The sequence below is a fragment of the Hyperolius riggenbachi genome, chromosome 7 (assembly GCF_040937935.1).
Source record: "Hyperolius riggenbachi isolate aHypRig1 chromosome 7, aHypRig1.pri, whole genome shotgun sequence".
NCBI lineage: Eukaryota > Metazoa > Chordata > Amphibia > Anura > Hyperoliidae > Hyperolius > Hyperolius riggenbachi.
This window is the reverse complement of record NC_090652.1, coordinates 134653892-134667980: the sequence shown is the minus strand read 5'-3', so window position 1 is coordinate 134667980 and position 14089 is coordinate 134653892. Positions and strand designations below refer to the sequence as shown.

The window sequence follows — 14089 nt, the reverse complement described above, 5'->3', positions numbered from 1 at the left end:
TTATTATTTTGTTTAAGAATATGGCTGTTACTAGAAATTCTTATGTATTTGTCTTACTCACAGTGGTGTAAATTTGATGATGACGTAGTCTCTAGATGTACAAAAGAAGAAGCTATTGAACATAATTATGGTGGCCATGATGACGACTTGTCTGTCCGGCACTGTACAAATGCTTACATGCTGGTTTACATCAGGGAATCCAAGCTTAGTAAGTACTGTGAATGACCATGTTCATAGCATGAAGGTTTGTCAATGGCAGGTTACCAGTTCTTAGGAATTCAATAATAAAGCACACCATACATTGTGCAGTCTGACTGTATAACTTTGTGCAATTTTACCAATGCCGAAGAAGCAACAGATTGAATACAGTTTAGATATATTCTTCAGTGTAGCCCTACAATATAGAGTAGTGGAAACTTTGTACAATCTAATTGCACAATCTTTTGTACAGTGTATGGCCAGCTTAAATGGTTAGGTTATGCTGGGTTATGTGTCTGTTCTGATTGCTGTGGTCTGTTTTCCATAATTTTGTTTAGGGAAGATTTTTATACCTAAAGTTTGCTGATATTGGGCTTGATTTACAAAACTGTGATAACTCTTATCACGGTCGCCCTAGCGTTATAGCACGTGTATCGTTCTGCGCGGGCAAATGCAAATTAGCGTGAGAAAAACGCTACACTCGTTATAGCGTGCACAAAAACGCTAGCACGACCGTGATAAGAGTTATCACGGCTTTGTGAATCAAGTCCATTGAGTGTATTTGTGTGTTATTGCAAAATAGATAGCGGGACAAACTATAAAACAATATAGATGATCAAAAATGTCAACACTATTAAGGTTAGTGTAGAAATCCTGCAGCTGTGTACTTGTTACTTTTATTTTTATCATAGTTCTACATTGCCAGCTTGCAGTAGTGGGCAAGTCTATGAACCTGTTATCCAATCCTTTATTATCCATACATTAATAGGCGCAGGCCTTAAGTAGCTGACATGTTTTGGACTAGGTCAGTCCTTAATCATAGCTATGGTTAAGGACTGACCTATTTCATCTATTTTAAGTACCGTATATACTCGCAAGCAAGCCGACCCGCATATAAGCCGACACCCCCCCCCCCAACTTTTTCCTGAAAAACCAGGAAAAAATGATTGACCCTCATATAAGCCGGGGGTGGGAAATACTGGCCGTGTGATTTCCCCCCCCCCCCCCCCAGGTGTGTCCCAGTATAGTTAGTATAGTGCCCAATATGGGTAGGTAGTGCCCAGTATAGCTAGTGAAGTGCCCAGTATAGCTAGTATAGTGCCCAGTATAGCTAGTATAGTGCCCAGTACAGTGCCCAGTATAGCTAGTATAGTGCCCAGTATAGCTAGTATAGTGCCCGGTATAGCTAGTATAGTGCCCAAGTATAGCTAGTATAGTGCCCAAGTATAGCTAGTATAGTGCCCAAGTATAGCTAGTATAGTACTCGGTATAGGTAGATAGTGCCCCCCGCCTCACCCAAGCCCCCCGCGGCCACCGCTGCTATTAGCTTACCCTGCGGCTTCCAATAGTCCCCTCTCCGTCTCCCGGGGCATGTAAATAATTCACAGCAGCTCGCTCCACGTAGGCAGCTGCATGATAACAGAGGAAGCTGTAGGCAGAGCTGCTTCCTGTAATGGCGACGTGTATCACCGTTACTATGGAAACCGCTCTGCCTACAGCTTCCTGCCATCACGCAGCAGCAGCCGCCGTGGAGCGAGCTGCTGTGAATTATTTACATGCCCCGGGAGACTGAGAGGGGACTATTGGAAGCCGCAGGGTAAGCTAATAGCAGTGGCGGGGGGTGGGGGTAGGGGGTTGGGTCCCTACGACCAACGTGACTCGCAAGCAAGCAGACCCCCCAACTTTTGGCCCACTTTTGGGGGGGTCAAAAATTCGGCTTGCTTGAGAGTATATACGGTACTTGTATAGCGCTGACATATTACGCAGCGATGTACAGAGTATATTGTTTTGTCACTAACTGTCCCTCAGAGGGGCTCACAATCTAGTCCATGCCGACCTAGTCCGAAACATGTCAGCTACTTGATGCCTGTGCCTATTTTAATGTATGGATATGTCCAGAAATAAAGAATTGGCTCTCTAGACAAGTGCGGAGCTTCCTCTTTGTGTATACCTGGGCCTGCTTACCTGGTCGAGCACTGTTGTAGAGGTGAGAGGGGTGTAGTGGTGTTCACCTACTACCTGTTCTATGAACCTGTTAATTTGATCCTTAAATTAGGCCCCACGATAAACCACAATGTAATTTGCGGCTATAGTGGCGCAAATTGGGGGCGCTGGGGTTTTTGGGATCATATAGCGATCATATAGCCCTATGATGGATAATCTGTGCCTGGGGCTCTCCTATTATGTAGCTGAACAACGGATTGGCTGTGGGGCAGCACTCAGCTATACGTCTTAGTCTTAGGCATAGGTGGGGGAGGGGTGTTTCGTGTGAGGAATAGGTAACAGGTGCCGATAGTAGAATATCGGTAGTATTACATTGCTGACCTTTAAACTATTAACAGTTGGCACCCAAATGAGCAGACGCGATGCAGGTAGTCCCCGACTTACTAACGACCCGCCGATACGAACGGCATGGATTCTCTGTTTCCATGGGAACAAGCCAAAACAAAATGTTTCAAATTGGCTTTTAAACTTGTATAAACAGGTACAAAGGGCAGAGGTGACACAGAGGGGGGACACTGAAGGCACGGGGGCACAGAAGAGGTACAGGGGACAGAGATGGCACAATGTTCTGACTTAAGAACAGATTCAGGTTAAGAACGAACCTACAGTCCCTATCTTGTTCGTTAACCGAGGACTACCTGTAGTTTAAATGTATGTGTGAGTCTGTTCTAGCCTGAGTAAAGAGCCCAGCTGGAAGTTAGTACTTGCAGGAAGCTCTTGTTGTTGACTTTTAGGCAGGGAGCATGCTTGTCTGTTTTCATGTGCGTTTTCTGCATTGGCAGTAGCTTGCTGCATTTGTCATGCGCTTGCAATTGACTGCTTATAGCATCAAAATGGAAACGCTGCTAAGTCACAGGGAAAATCGCAATTGCAGCGTACTGATTGCACTTTTTGGTGGAAAAGAGCCCTAAATCGATGGGCCATTTTTTTTTTTTTTTTTCGCGTGCAGGAAAAACATGCCAGCAGTGCAGCACTGTGTGTGTGTCATGCAGAAAAATGCACAGAAAACTGACAAGTGTGCTCCTAGCCGTAATGACAATGCAGACTCAATGATTCTCTTTTTTTTGGTTAGGTGAGGTTTTACAACCTGTCACAGATCATGATATACCCCAACTACTTGTCGAGAGACTTCAGGAGGAGAAGAGGATAGAAGCTCAAAAGAGGAAGGAGCGCCAGGAAGCTCATCTCTACATGCAAGTGCAGGTTAGACTAACTGATATTATTATTTTTGTGTATGGGTGTTTTATCTGTACAGTTTTTATTATGCGGAAATCTTTCTCTGGTTTTTACTGTATTTTGAATGTTGACAGAAGTAACTGCTACTCTTTCTATGCAACAGTCCAATTACAAATTTTTTTTGTCACTTAATTCTGTGGCAAACTATATTGCATAAGGTTGGCCCATTCACTTGCATTTTTTGTATAAGAAAAGAAGCTTACATGAGAATGATTCCATTTCTCATATAGGTGAATGGAAGAGGGGTCCAAACAAAATGAAATACTTGTATTTGAGTAATGTAATTCAGAGTGTGCTTAAATTCTGTCTGCTTTCTCAGTGTTACAGAACATAGAGGCAGTGATGAGAGTAAATTCTGCATTGAGGAGTCCGAGTCACTAAACCTTGACATTACCTGGTCCCTCACATAGGTCGATTGATATGCATTATTAACATGAAGACTAATTTGTGCAGTCTATGAAAGATGTACTTTTACACCTTAAATTCACTTTGTAGTTATCCAATTCATTCCTGCAGTCTTCTGTGTCTTTGTTTTATAAGCCAAACGCCAATCCAGAATTCAGCTTAAACGTTTCCCACCAATTTCAAAGTCTGTATTCCACAAGATACAGGACTGCAAGAAGGTGCAAGGCAGATTAAGGGACAGTTTCACACTGCAGGCTACACCATATCCTGGGTTGGACATACATTTAGCTTGCATTTTACTGATATATATATATATATTTTTTCATTTTATCAGATTGTCACAGAGGATCAGTTCTGTGGACATCAAGGCAATGACATGTATGATGAGGAAAAAGTTAAATATACGGTGTTCAAAGTATTAAAGAACTCCACCCTGGCTGAGTTTGTTCAGAATCTTTCACAGACTATGGTAAGTCTGTCCAATACACATGGAATTTATAAGCTTCCGTTGAGTCCATGTATGCATGTACATTTCTTTTATTTATTTATTTTTAAATCTTAGCCAAAATGAAAATGCAAAATAGGTTTTAATTGGTTGTGACTTATTCCTACTTCTGTTGCAACCAGCTTCTGCTGTGACTGCCAGGCAACCGGTATTGTTTAAAAGGAAATATGGCAGCCGCCACATCCCTCTCGGTTCAGGTGTCCTTTAACCCTCCTGGCGGTAACCCCGAGCTACACTCAGGGTAGCTGCCGCAGAGGATTTCTCTGCCCCGAGAGGGATTTGTTGTACAAAAGTTGATTTAGCCTTTGAAGCTAGCACTTCCCTAGCTACCATTGTCCCCCAAGTCCCTCCACTCTTTATTGATAGCCCCTGATCGCCGCCATTATACGTACCAACCACAACCCCCCCCCCGGATCCCGCGACTTCGCTATGGGGAGGAACGGGATTGCGCATAACATCGATGACATCAGACATCATGTCCGATTGTCGCCATAGCGACGCCTGAAGCTCACTGGGAGGCTGCGGCTCTCGCGGGATCGCGGCTATGTAACGTATAGCGGCTGCCATCGGGGGGATCAGAAGGGTGTGGGGGGACAATGGTAGTGCTAGCTACAGAGGATAAAACAACTTTGTGTACCGCCAGGAGGGTTAACCTTCTATGCCGCGCAGGAGTATTTCTCAGGCCCTGCTGGGCCGATTTGCGTATTTTTTTTTGTCACTTTGCTAGCTGCGCGAACTCACCGATCGCCGCCGACTTGCCGCGTTAGAGGGTGTGTATCCCTGCCACCCCCCGGTCGGTGGCGCCCGTCGCCATGGCGATGGGGGAAGCCCTAATGGAAATCCCGTTCAGAACGGGATTTCCTGACGGGCCTGATCGCTGGAGGCGATCGGTGGGGGTAGGGGGGATGCCACTGCTCAGCGGCTGTCATGTAGCTAGCGCTAGGCTAGCTGCATGATTTTTTTTTAAAAATAAACTGCTGCGCTGCCCTCTGGCGGTTTTAATCGACCACCAGGGAGGTTAAGTAGATACTATATATGCATTTCTCGAATAGATGTAACAAACCTAACCAGTATCCGTGTTTTATTTTATTTAAAAAAAAAAAGATTAAACCAACCGAGTTGCTAAATAGGGGGTTCGTCTTTTGGTGCAAAAAGGTGAAAAGTGGTAGGAAGCAGTAGTGCATTTCACATATGGAAAGCAAACCTTCTTCAACTTGACTAACTACATTTTCTTTCGGCTTTTCCATGTTTAAAGGGATTTCCACAAGACCAGATTCGGTTATGGCCAATGCAGGCTAGGAGTAATGGAACAAAAAGGCCAGCCATGTTGGATTATGAAGCAGATTGCAGCAAAACTGTAAGTATCTAATCCTATTGGAGTTTAACTTGAACACTGAAGTAATGGTATTATAATTAACACCATAGCAACATGGCAGTTATTTTTCATGAAGTCAATCCTGATTCTCATGCAGATTCCATATCCTGCTTTTTGCATAAAGCATACCTGAACTAAAAATAAATAAATAAAAAAAATAGATTCTCAGTAGAGGAAAGCCTTTGGATAGAGGCTTCCGTTCTTGCGCTGTGACCCTGTGAAATATATTTGACAATATTGTTAAATATGGTTCTTTTAGCAGCGCTCACCTCTGTACGAGCACAGCCACAAAGTACGCCTGCACACTAGCACGGAGTGGATGTTGCACAAGCGGTTTTGTGCTTTTGTTTATTTTATTCAGGTTCACTTTAAGACTGCTTGGTTTTACCTGGGAATGGAACCTTGTCTTAGAACTGCTGGACGAGCCTGGCACGTCCATACCTTTTCGCTGTTTTTCCCTTAATTAGTCAGGCTCATCCATACCTCCAGGGAGGTTGTGTTATCCTAGTTTTGCTTTACAAGGGCTATGCCACATGGGACAAGCTGTCACTAGTGAGGAAATGCCACCTGCCCATAGCCTCCTTTAGTTGTAGCTCATAGTTCTGCGTCACTTTTACCAGTGGTTGACCAGAGTCAGTAATACACTGCTTCCCTGCCAGTGACGCAATAGGCTGTAATCGAATGGAGAAGTAGATGGCTTGTTGCTGTTTTTTTAGCCTCAGTGCACGCTCTCTCCTTTGTGCCATAGCCTTGAACATTTTCTTAACTTGGATTTAAATGTTATCCTGTCTTTCTATAGATGATTGAGCTCAGTGACAATGAGAATCCATGGACAATATTTTTGGAAACCGTGGACCCAGAAATGGCTGCCACGGGGGCAACGCTTCCAAAGTTTGACAAAGATCGTAAGTGTAGGCTATCCTCTCTAAATATCTCTTTATAAATCAGTGTGTCAATTCACTCTTTCTGTGAATAATTCATTTTTCTTCTGCATTGTTTATAATTTTTGTTGCTTGAAATTGTGTAAATCCAGCACCAGGTAAGATAAAAATAAAAGTTGCACCTAATTGCTGCTTCTTGCTCTATTTAAGATTGGTATTGACATTAACGTTTTATTAGGTACCAGTGCTGCAGTCACTTGAACTGGAAGTGTTTAACTTCCAGTGCCCAAACTGCTGTGTGTGTTGCTGTGTAGGTCCAGGACATGCCAGGCCCATAGAGGAAATTGGTGTACCACGTCAATTGACATTGTGCCCTCATCTGAAACCAGAATATCAGTACACTGACCTTTCACATACTTCGTTGGCACATAAATTAGTGCGGAAAGACTGGTTCAGAATTATGGTATCTTTGATTTTAGTGTTTTGTTTTTTTTTTGTTTGTTTTTTAGTCTACTTTTCTAGAACTGGTTATTGGGTCAGACAGATCCTTGACATTAAAGTGTGAATCCTTACTGTCAGAGCACTTGATCTGCTTCGTAAGTGTCAGTCGTAAGATCAGCAATACGACCAGGAAATTGGCATCATTTAAAAGGTGGTCATCACTCTGCCTATGTGTTTTTCATGACCGGTGTACTTTAGAGATGAGCTTTTTCAGTTTGATGTCAGACCTGGCAGTGTCCTCAGTTGGTGATTTATTTTAAGTTCTCTTACATTCATTAATCCATGTAAAATTAAGTATAGTACTCCTCCCCATAGCTTTTTTTAAATGTAACCTCTCTTTATGGGTTTTTGTTTATTAGATTGGGATTGTTCTATTACAACAGTGACGTGGCTAGACATCTTCCTCTTGTATGCTCTAGTCTCCTGCATTTCATGTTAGTTTTTTCATTAAGTTTTATAACACCTTCAGAGCTCATCCTCCATTTACATTATTATTAGTAGTGATTTGCAGAAGTCTGTATCCTGTCTTTTTTTGTATGGTGCATGTAAACTAAGAAGTGAAGACTTGATGCACACAGAGGTTTGGGCATTGAAATCAAAGATCTGTTTAGGCATAGGTCATGTGACTGAGAGATGTAAAAAATAAAGGCTGGGAACACCTACACTTTGGAGAGGATGAGCTTACACATGAAGAGCTGGGCTTCACTTGCCTCCTTCAATGTTGTGGAAAAGAAATTGCCATTGCAGTCTTATTTAGATCCATATCCACAAAGCTCACTATTATCCCTTGTTAGCTGTTTGTCAATAATCTGGTGTTGGTTCCACTAAGTATTTAGGAAATACTGTAGCATCCAGTGAATTGCAGTAATGGAGGAGCGGTAACAGCATTTTAAATAGATAGAATACAGGGCAGCTGGAGAAACCAACCTATACCTAGAACGGCAATGACTTGCCTCACTTGGGCTTCTCCTGGTCCCCGTTACTCTTCCCTTTTTCCCAGGTGTCTTCTCCCTGCTGCCACTAAAGCAGTGATGTTCATCAAGCCATCAAGATCTTCTAGTATTGCTACCAATTATGGTTTCCAATATCTGGAAGTGGTGGGGTTTACAGCCTTCAACAGGAAGCTGACACTAGACAAATACCTCACAGTGGCACTGGAAGAGACGACATCAGGAGGTAAAAAGCCAGAGGACCGGAACCAGCCTACACAGCACTGCATCATAGAAATGGGACACCAGAGATATGTAATCCACAGCCTGTCTGCAACATCCATTCAAAAGAGAATGACGTTGTAAACAACTTTTTGTGCTTCATTTCATTTGTTTTAATGCCATTTGCTGTGTGCGTGTTTTGGCTTTGCTTTGCACTTTTGTCCTAGCAATGTTATGATTTCATATATTTGATTGCACGTGAGCTAATCTTTTTTTCACATTATCTAGATGATGTTATGCTGTTTTTAAAAATGTATGATCCAAAAAGCAGAAGTTTAAATTACTGTGGACATATCTATACCCCAATCTCCTGTAAAATACGTAAGTACTTACTATTTTCACCTTCAGTTATTTATTATATTGGGATACAGACCCATGAGGCAAACCCTTCTTTTTTCTTTTACTGTAGGTGACCTATTACCAGTAATGTGTGATAGAGCTGGATTTCCGCAAGGAACTAACCTTATCCTCTATGAGGTACCTTTTTTTGTTTGTTTTTTTTCATTGGCTTCCATACCTGAATCCTCTTCTGGTTAACAAGTTAACAGTTGAAAAAATACATAGGGAAAGCTGCAAATCAGAAACAAATACATGATGAAAATAAGGTGCAGGTTTTTGAAGCGTAACTACCTCTACTAGAAGAACTCTGTTGGACAGTTGGGAGTTTTTCCTATATAGTTATATACTGCAGCTTACATGTACAACTTGATACATACACTGCATAGCCAACAGTTTGCTTTCAGCTTGTATCAGCAGTGTTTACTAGTATTCCAAACACCAAAAAGTATGTTTGAAATGCTTTTGATTGTGTTTTAGCCTTGTCCTAGAATAAAAACATTCACTCCTAAGTTTTCAAAAAGCTTTTACAGCGTTGAATTGTCCTAAATCTTAATATTTACTTGCAGGAAGTAAAACCGAATTTAACTGAACGCATTCAAGATTATGATGTGTCTCTTGATAAAGCACTTGATGAGCTTATGGATGGTGATATTATAGTATTCCAAAAGTAAGTAGTAGTGTTGTCTACATGTAATTAAAGTTGCATTGATGCATTTTAAAGCAGTGTTTCATTATACCCCTTTATTGATGCCTGTGTTGGCCGAATACCCCCTACCGTAGTGACATCCCAAGTACCCCTTGAGAAATACACATTTGTTAGGAAAACTCCATAATTGTATATAAATGCTTTCTAAACATTCCTTGATGCTTTGAATTCTGTATACTAAGGGCCCATTGACACTGGGGCGATTATCGCTAATCGCCGGCAATCGCTGGCGCTTTTTAAAGCATTAGCGCAATATTCACTATATGGCAGTGACCTCACTGCCGTGATTGCCGGGAATTAGCGCTGATCACTAAAAGCGCTACCTGCAGCATTTTTCCACGATTTTATAGCGATCACAATTACAATGCTATAAAACCGCTAATCGCAATTGCTCAAAAATCGCGAAAGTGTACAGTGATTTTTCCACGTTAACTGCAGAAAATCGCCAGCCCAGAACGCTAGCAGTTTGCGCTTGCAAGTGTGAATAGGCCCTTACAGGAAACCAGAGATGATATAAACTAAAAGTTCTTGCAGGACGCACGGCAGCTAGTGGAAACGAGCGCTTAAGTAAACCTAAGACAATAACCGTACTTATACTTCCCTGTGGCTTCCTCCTGCCCCTTGTATTCTGTTGGCTCTCTTGGTGTCCATCCTGTCCCCTCCATTCTTCCGCTATAAAGTCTGCAATCTAGCAGAGTTGCGGGCCACTGCATGATCTTGTCCGCTCACACTCCCTGATGATTGTGACTGGGAGCGCAGTTAGTCTGAATGAACTGTGCATGCGCAGAACACTCCCTCGAGTGCGATCGAGGTTGTGTGCACTCAGGACCACACGTGGGCAGTGGTCTGCGACTCGCAGATGTCACAGACTTTATGGGATTTAAAACATGACCTGGGAGGATGGCAAGGGAACTAACAGACCACGGGCTGGAAGAAGCCACAGGTTGTTGTGATTGTCTCACGTACACTTTAAAGGAATACTTAAGTCATTTTAAAAAAATGACTTTTACTCACCTGGGGCTCCCCTCAGCCCCCTGCAGCTGAACGGTGTCCTCGCCGTGTCCCTCCGATGTGGCTGGTCTCGCCGGCGGCCACTTCCGGTTTGGCCGTCACCGGCCGACAGGCTGTGAACGCGGCTGATTATCCGCGTCCCCGGACGCAATAGCGCCTTCTACAATGCTATTGCGTCCGGGGACGCGGATAATCAGCCGCGTTCACAGCCTGTCGGCCGGTCACGGCCAAACCGGAAGTGGCCGCCACGAGACCAGCCGCATCGGAGGGACACGGCGAGGGCACCGTTCAGCTGCAGGGGGCTGAGGGGAGCCCCAGGTGAGTAAAAGTCATTTTTTTTTAAATGACTTAAGTATTCCTTTAAGGCTAGGTTCACAGTGAGGCAATGCATTCCCTATAAGGCAGGGACACAATGGAATGTAAAAGTAGTACTGCATGTTATCAGACCATTGTGTGGCATACAGTCAGTGAAAAGTATAAGTTTCTGTTTGCGATAAATCACTGTATGTAATGCGTTGGGATGTGCCACACTATTACACTGCACCCGCCACTCTGAATGTTACACAGGTGTTGCATGTGTGGAAAGCTGTGTTACAAGGCGGCCTTTGCACCGCACTGCACCTTGAACATAGTTGTAAAAAAGGAGCTTCTGGAGCACAAAATTAATAAAACCTCAATTTTTGCCCTGACTTAAATTTGTCTTTCATTGTCTGAAACAACCGCTTGATTTGTTCTTTTGTCTAGAGATGACCCCGAGAATGAGAACAGTGAATTGGCAACTGCCAAGGAATACTTTAGAGACCTTTATCACCGTGTTGATGTAATCTTCTGTGACAAGACAATTCCTAATGATCCAGGATTTGTGGTTACATTATCTAACAGAATGAATTACTCTCATGTATGTATGTTGCATCTCGCATTTTAATGGCTTTTCTCCTTAGGACGGTTTCATTTTTAAGCTGCTACTTTATCAGGCTCTGTCTCTGCCTGTCTCTCTTTGGGAGCTGTCATGCTACTCAAGCAGTGCACTTATGTAAAATTTTCTGCATTACATGTTAGCACAGTGTACCTTTCTATAGATGACTGGAGTCAGTCAGAAAAAGTGATTTATTCCATTTTGGGCCTAGCATACAGAGGGACTTGTTATCAAATGCATCATTATACCTATATTTGTCCAGACTGAAGACCTCTTGTAGTTTAATGCTGGGCAACATAAAACACTCTTTATCCTTCTAGCTGTCCACTATACTGTGCTAAAAAAAATGGACACTTCATATCTGCAACTATCACTCTTAGAATCTTAAAGGACAACTGTAGTGAGAAGAATATGGAGGCTGCCATATTTACTTCCTTTTTAAATACTACCAGTTGCCTGGCAGCCCTGCTGATCTATTTGGCTGCAGTAATTTCTGAATAACACCAGAAACAAGCATGCAGCTAATCTTGTCAGATCTGACAAAAGTCAGAAACCCCTGATCTACTTCATGCTTGTTCAGGGTCTATGGCTAAAAGTATTAAAGGCTGAGGACCAGCAGGATAGCCAGGCAACTGGTATTGTTTAAATAGAAATAAGGCAGCCGCCATATACCTATCATTATAGTTGTCCTTTAAATCTCAGCTCAGATTCTAAGTACCTTAGATCTCAGTTCATGTGATCCTTTCTGGCATCAACATCATTACACATCCATTGCGTTTAGGAATAGCATTTCCAGACTTAAATAAATTCTTTGCGTTAATATGTTGGTAAACCACAGAGCATTTAAATTCCTAGCATCAGCATAGCCGGTCCCTCAAGTTCAGTATTTCCTATAGAATATTGTAGACAAGCTTTCCCTTAGGCCTGACTCACATTGGCATAATCGGATCGGTTCACATTGCTCTGTTGGAATGGATCCGTTCGGCCCGTCGCTGAAGTTTGGGGAGGGAGCGATTTATTTTTTATTTTTCCCCGGCGTACCTCCGCCGCACTTACGCCATGCTAATGGAAAGGAGGGTCACAGATCAAAAACTGAACCATTACACGGATCAGCTTTTATGTGGGTAATTTTTGTATTTTTTTTTAAGAAAAGAAATTTGTATGTAAAAATGTACTTATTTACTCCCTCAGGATCAGTTTTTGATCCGTCCATTGTGAACCGGCCCTTACATTGATTTTAGCTTTTATTGTGATTAGAAGTGTTTCTTTGTAAGTAATACTGTGTACTTCTTTCAGGTTGCAAAGACTGTTGCACAAAGACTTAATACTGATCCAATGCTTCTACAGTTCTTCAAGTCTCAAGGGTGAGTGTTTAAACAGCTAAGCTGAAAAGAAGAGTTAAAGAGACTCTGTAACATTAAAAAGATCCCCTGGGGGGTACTCACCTCGGGTGGGGGAAGCCTCCGGATCCTAATGAGGCTTCCCACGCCGTCCTCTGTCCCACGGGGGTCTCGCCGCAGCCCTCCGAACAGCCGGCGACTGTGCCGACTGTCAGTTCAATATTTACCTTTGCTGGCTCCAGCGGGGGCGCTGTGGTGGCTTTCCGTTCCGAACTACACGGAAATACCCGATCTCATTCGGGTCCGCTCTACTGCGCAGGCGCAGGAAACTTGCGCCTGCGCAGTAGAGCAGATCCGACGGCGATCGGGTATTTCCGTGTAGTTCGGAGCCGACAGCCGTCAGAGCGCCTGCGCAGGAGCCAGGAAGGTAAATATTGACGTCACCGCTGCACGGACTCCACAGAGGGCTGCAGCGAGACCCCTGACCGATGGAGGACGGCGTGGGAAGCCTCATTAGGATCCGGAGGCTTCCCCCACCCGAGGTGAGTACCCCCCAGGGGATCTTTTCATGTTACAGATCCTCTTTAAGGGAAATATTCTAGACAAAGTGACACCTGGGTATAGAAAGTAGCACCTGATTCATAAGAGGGACACCTATAAAGCCATATGCATCAGAATATCTAAATAGGACAAAACAATAAATTTGTATTAGGGCCTGTTTCCACTACACGCAGATTCTGCATGCAGAAAACTGACTCCAATGAATGCCTATGGGCCTGTTTCCACAGCAGGGGCGCTGTTGCGGCTTTCCGCACGGAGATGGGCGAAAATAGCCGATCTCCGTCGGGTCCGCTCTACTGTGCAGGAGACTTGCGCCTGCACAGTAGAGCAGCCCGACAGCGATCGGCTATTTCCGCCTATCTCCGATGCGGAGAGCCGATACTGTGCCTGTGCTAGAGCCGGGAAGGTTAATATTTACATCCCCGCTGTTCGGGTAGCTTTATCTCTGCCGCCGTGGGACAGGGGAAGCCTCAATAGGATCCGGGGGCTTCCCACCCCAGAGGTGAGAACCCCCCTAGGGGAGATTTTCTTTGTTGCAGGTTTTTTTTAAGGAGATGGCCTCAGGGCTGTCTTTTACCTTTGGCATCAAAGGCTTTCCAACTTAAGGAATTGATTGATATGGGTCTAGTATAGTGAATGTAAATGTCATAACTGCAAATAAGTGAAGTTTGAAACTAGACCAATAAGCTGCAGTAGCTGACAATTTTGATTGGTCCAATGCCCAGCTCTATAAAATTTGCACTAACGATTTTTTTTTTAGCATCTAACTGACTACCTCTAGTCAATTAGGTTAAAGAGCACCTGAAGTGGGCATTTTTTGAAAAAAAAAAACTGATCTGGGGCCTAGCCAGATCAGGTACCCTCAATCACCGCCGCTCCTGTGGCCAGACATACTCTACT

General features: G+C 43.5%; 1 protein-coding gene across 4 annotated transcripts in view; it reads left to right on the top strand.

Annotated features, from left to right (window-relative positions):
* USP7 (ubiquitin specific peptidase 7) overlaps positions 1–14089 on the top strand; it is a 120703-nt gene that overhangs the window by 89230 nt on the left and 17384 nt on the right. For 2 of the 4 annotated variants that reach the window (XM_068244669.1, XM_068244667.1), the window contains 10 exons: positions 64–208; positions 3275–3405; positions 4178–4312; positions 5604–5705; positions 6523–6634; positions 8545–8637; positions 8726–8793; positions 9222–9322; positions 11117–11270; positions 12585–12652. In XM_068244669.1, the coding sequence (XP_068100770.1) occupies positions 64–208; positions 3275–3405; positions 4178–4312; positions 5604–5705; positions 6523–6634; positions 8545–8637; positions 8726–8793; positions 9222–9322; positions 11117–11270; positions 12585–12652 (1109 nt within the window). The remainder of the gene's footprint in view (positions 1–63; positions 209–3274; positions 3406–4177; positions 4313–5603; positions 5706–6522; positions 6635–8544; positions 8638–8725; positions 8794–9221; positions 9323–11116; positions 11271–12584; positions 12653–14089) is intronic. The other 2 variants (XM_068244670.1, XM_068244668.1) reach the window with 1 other exon arrangement.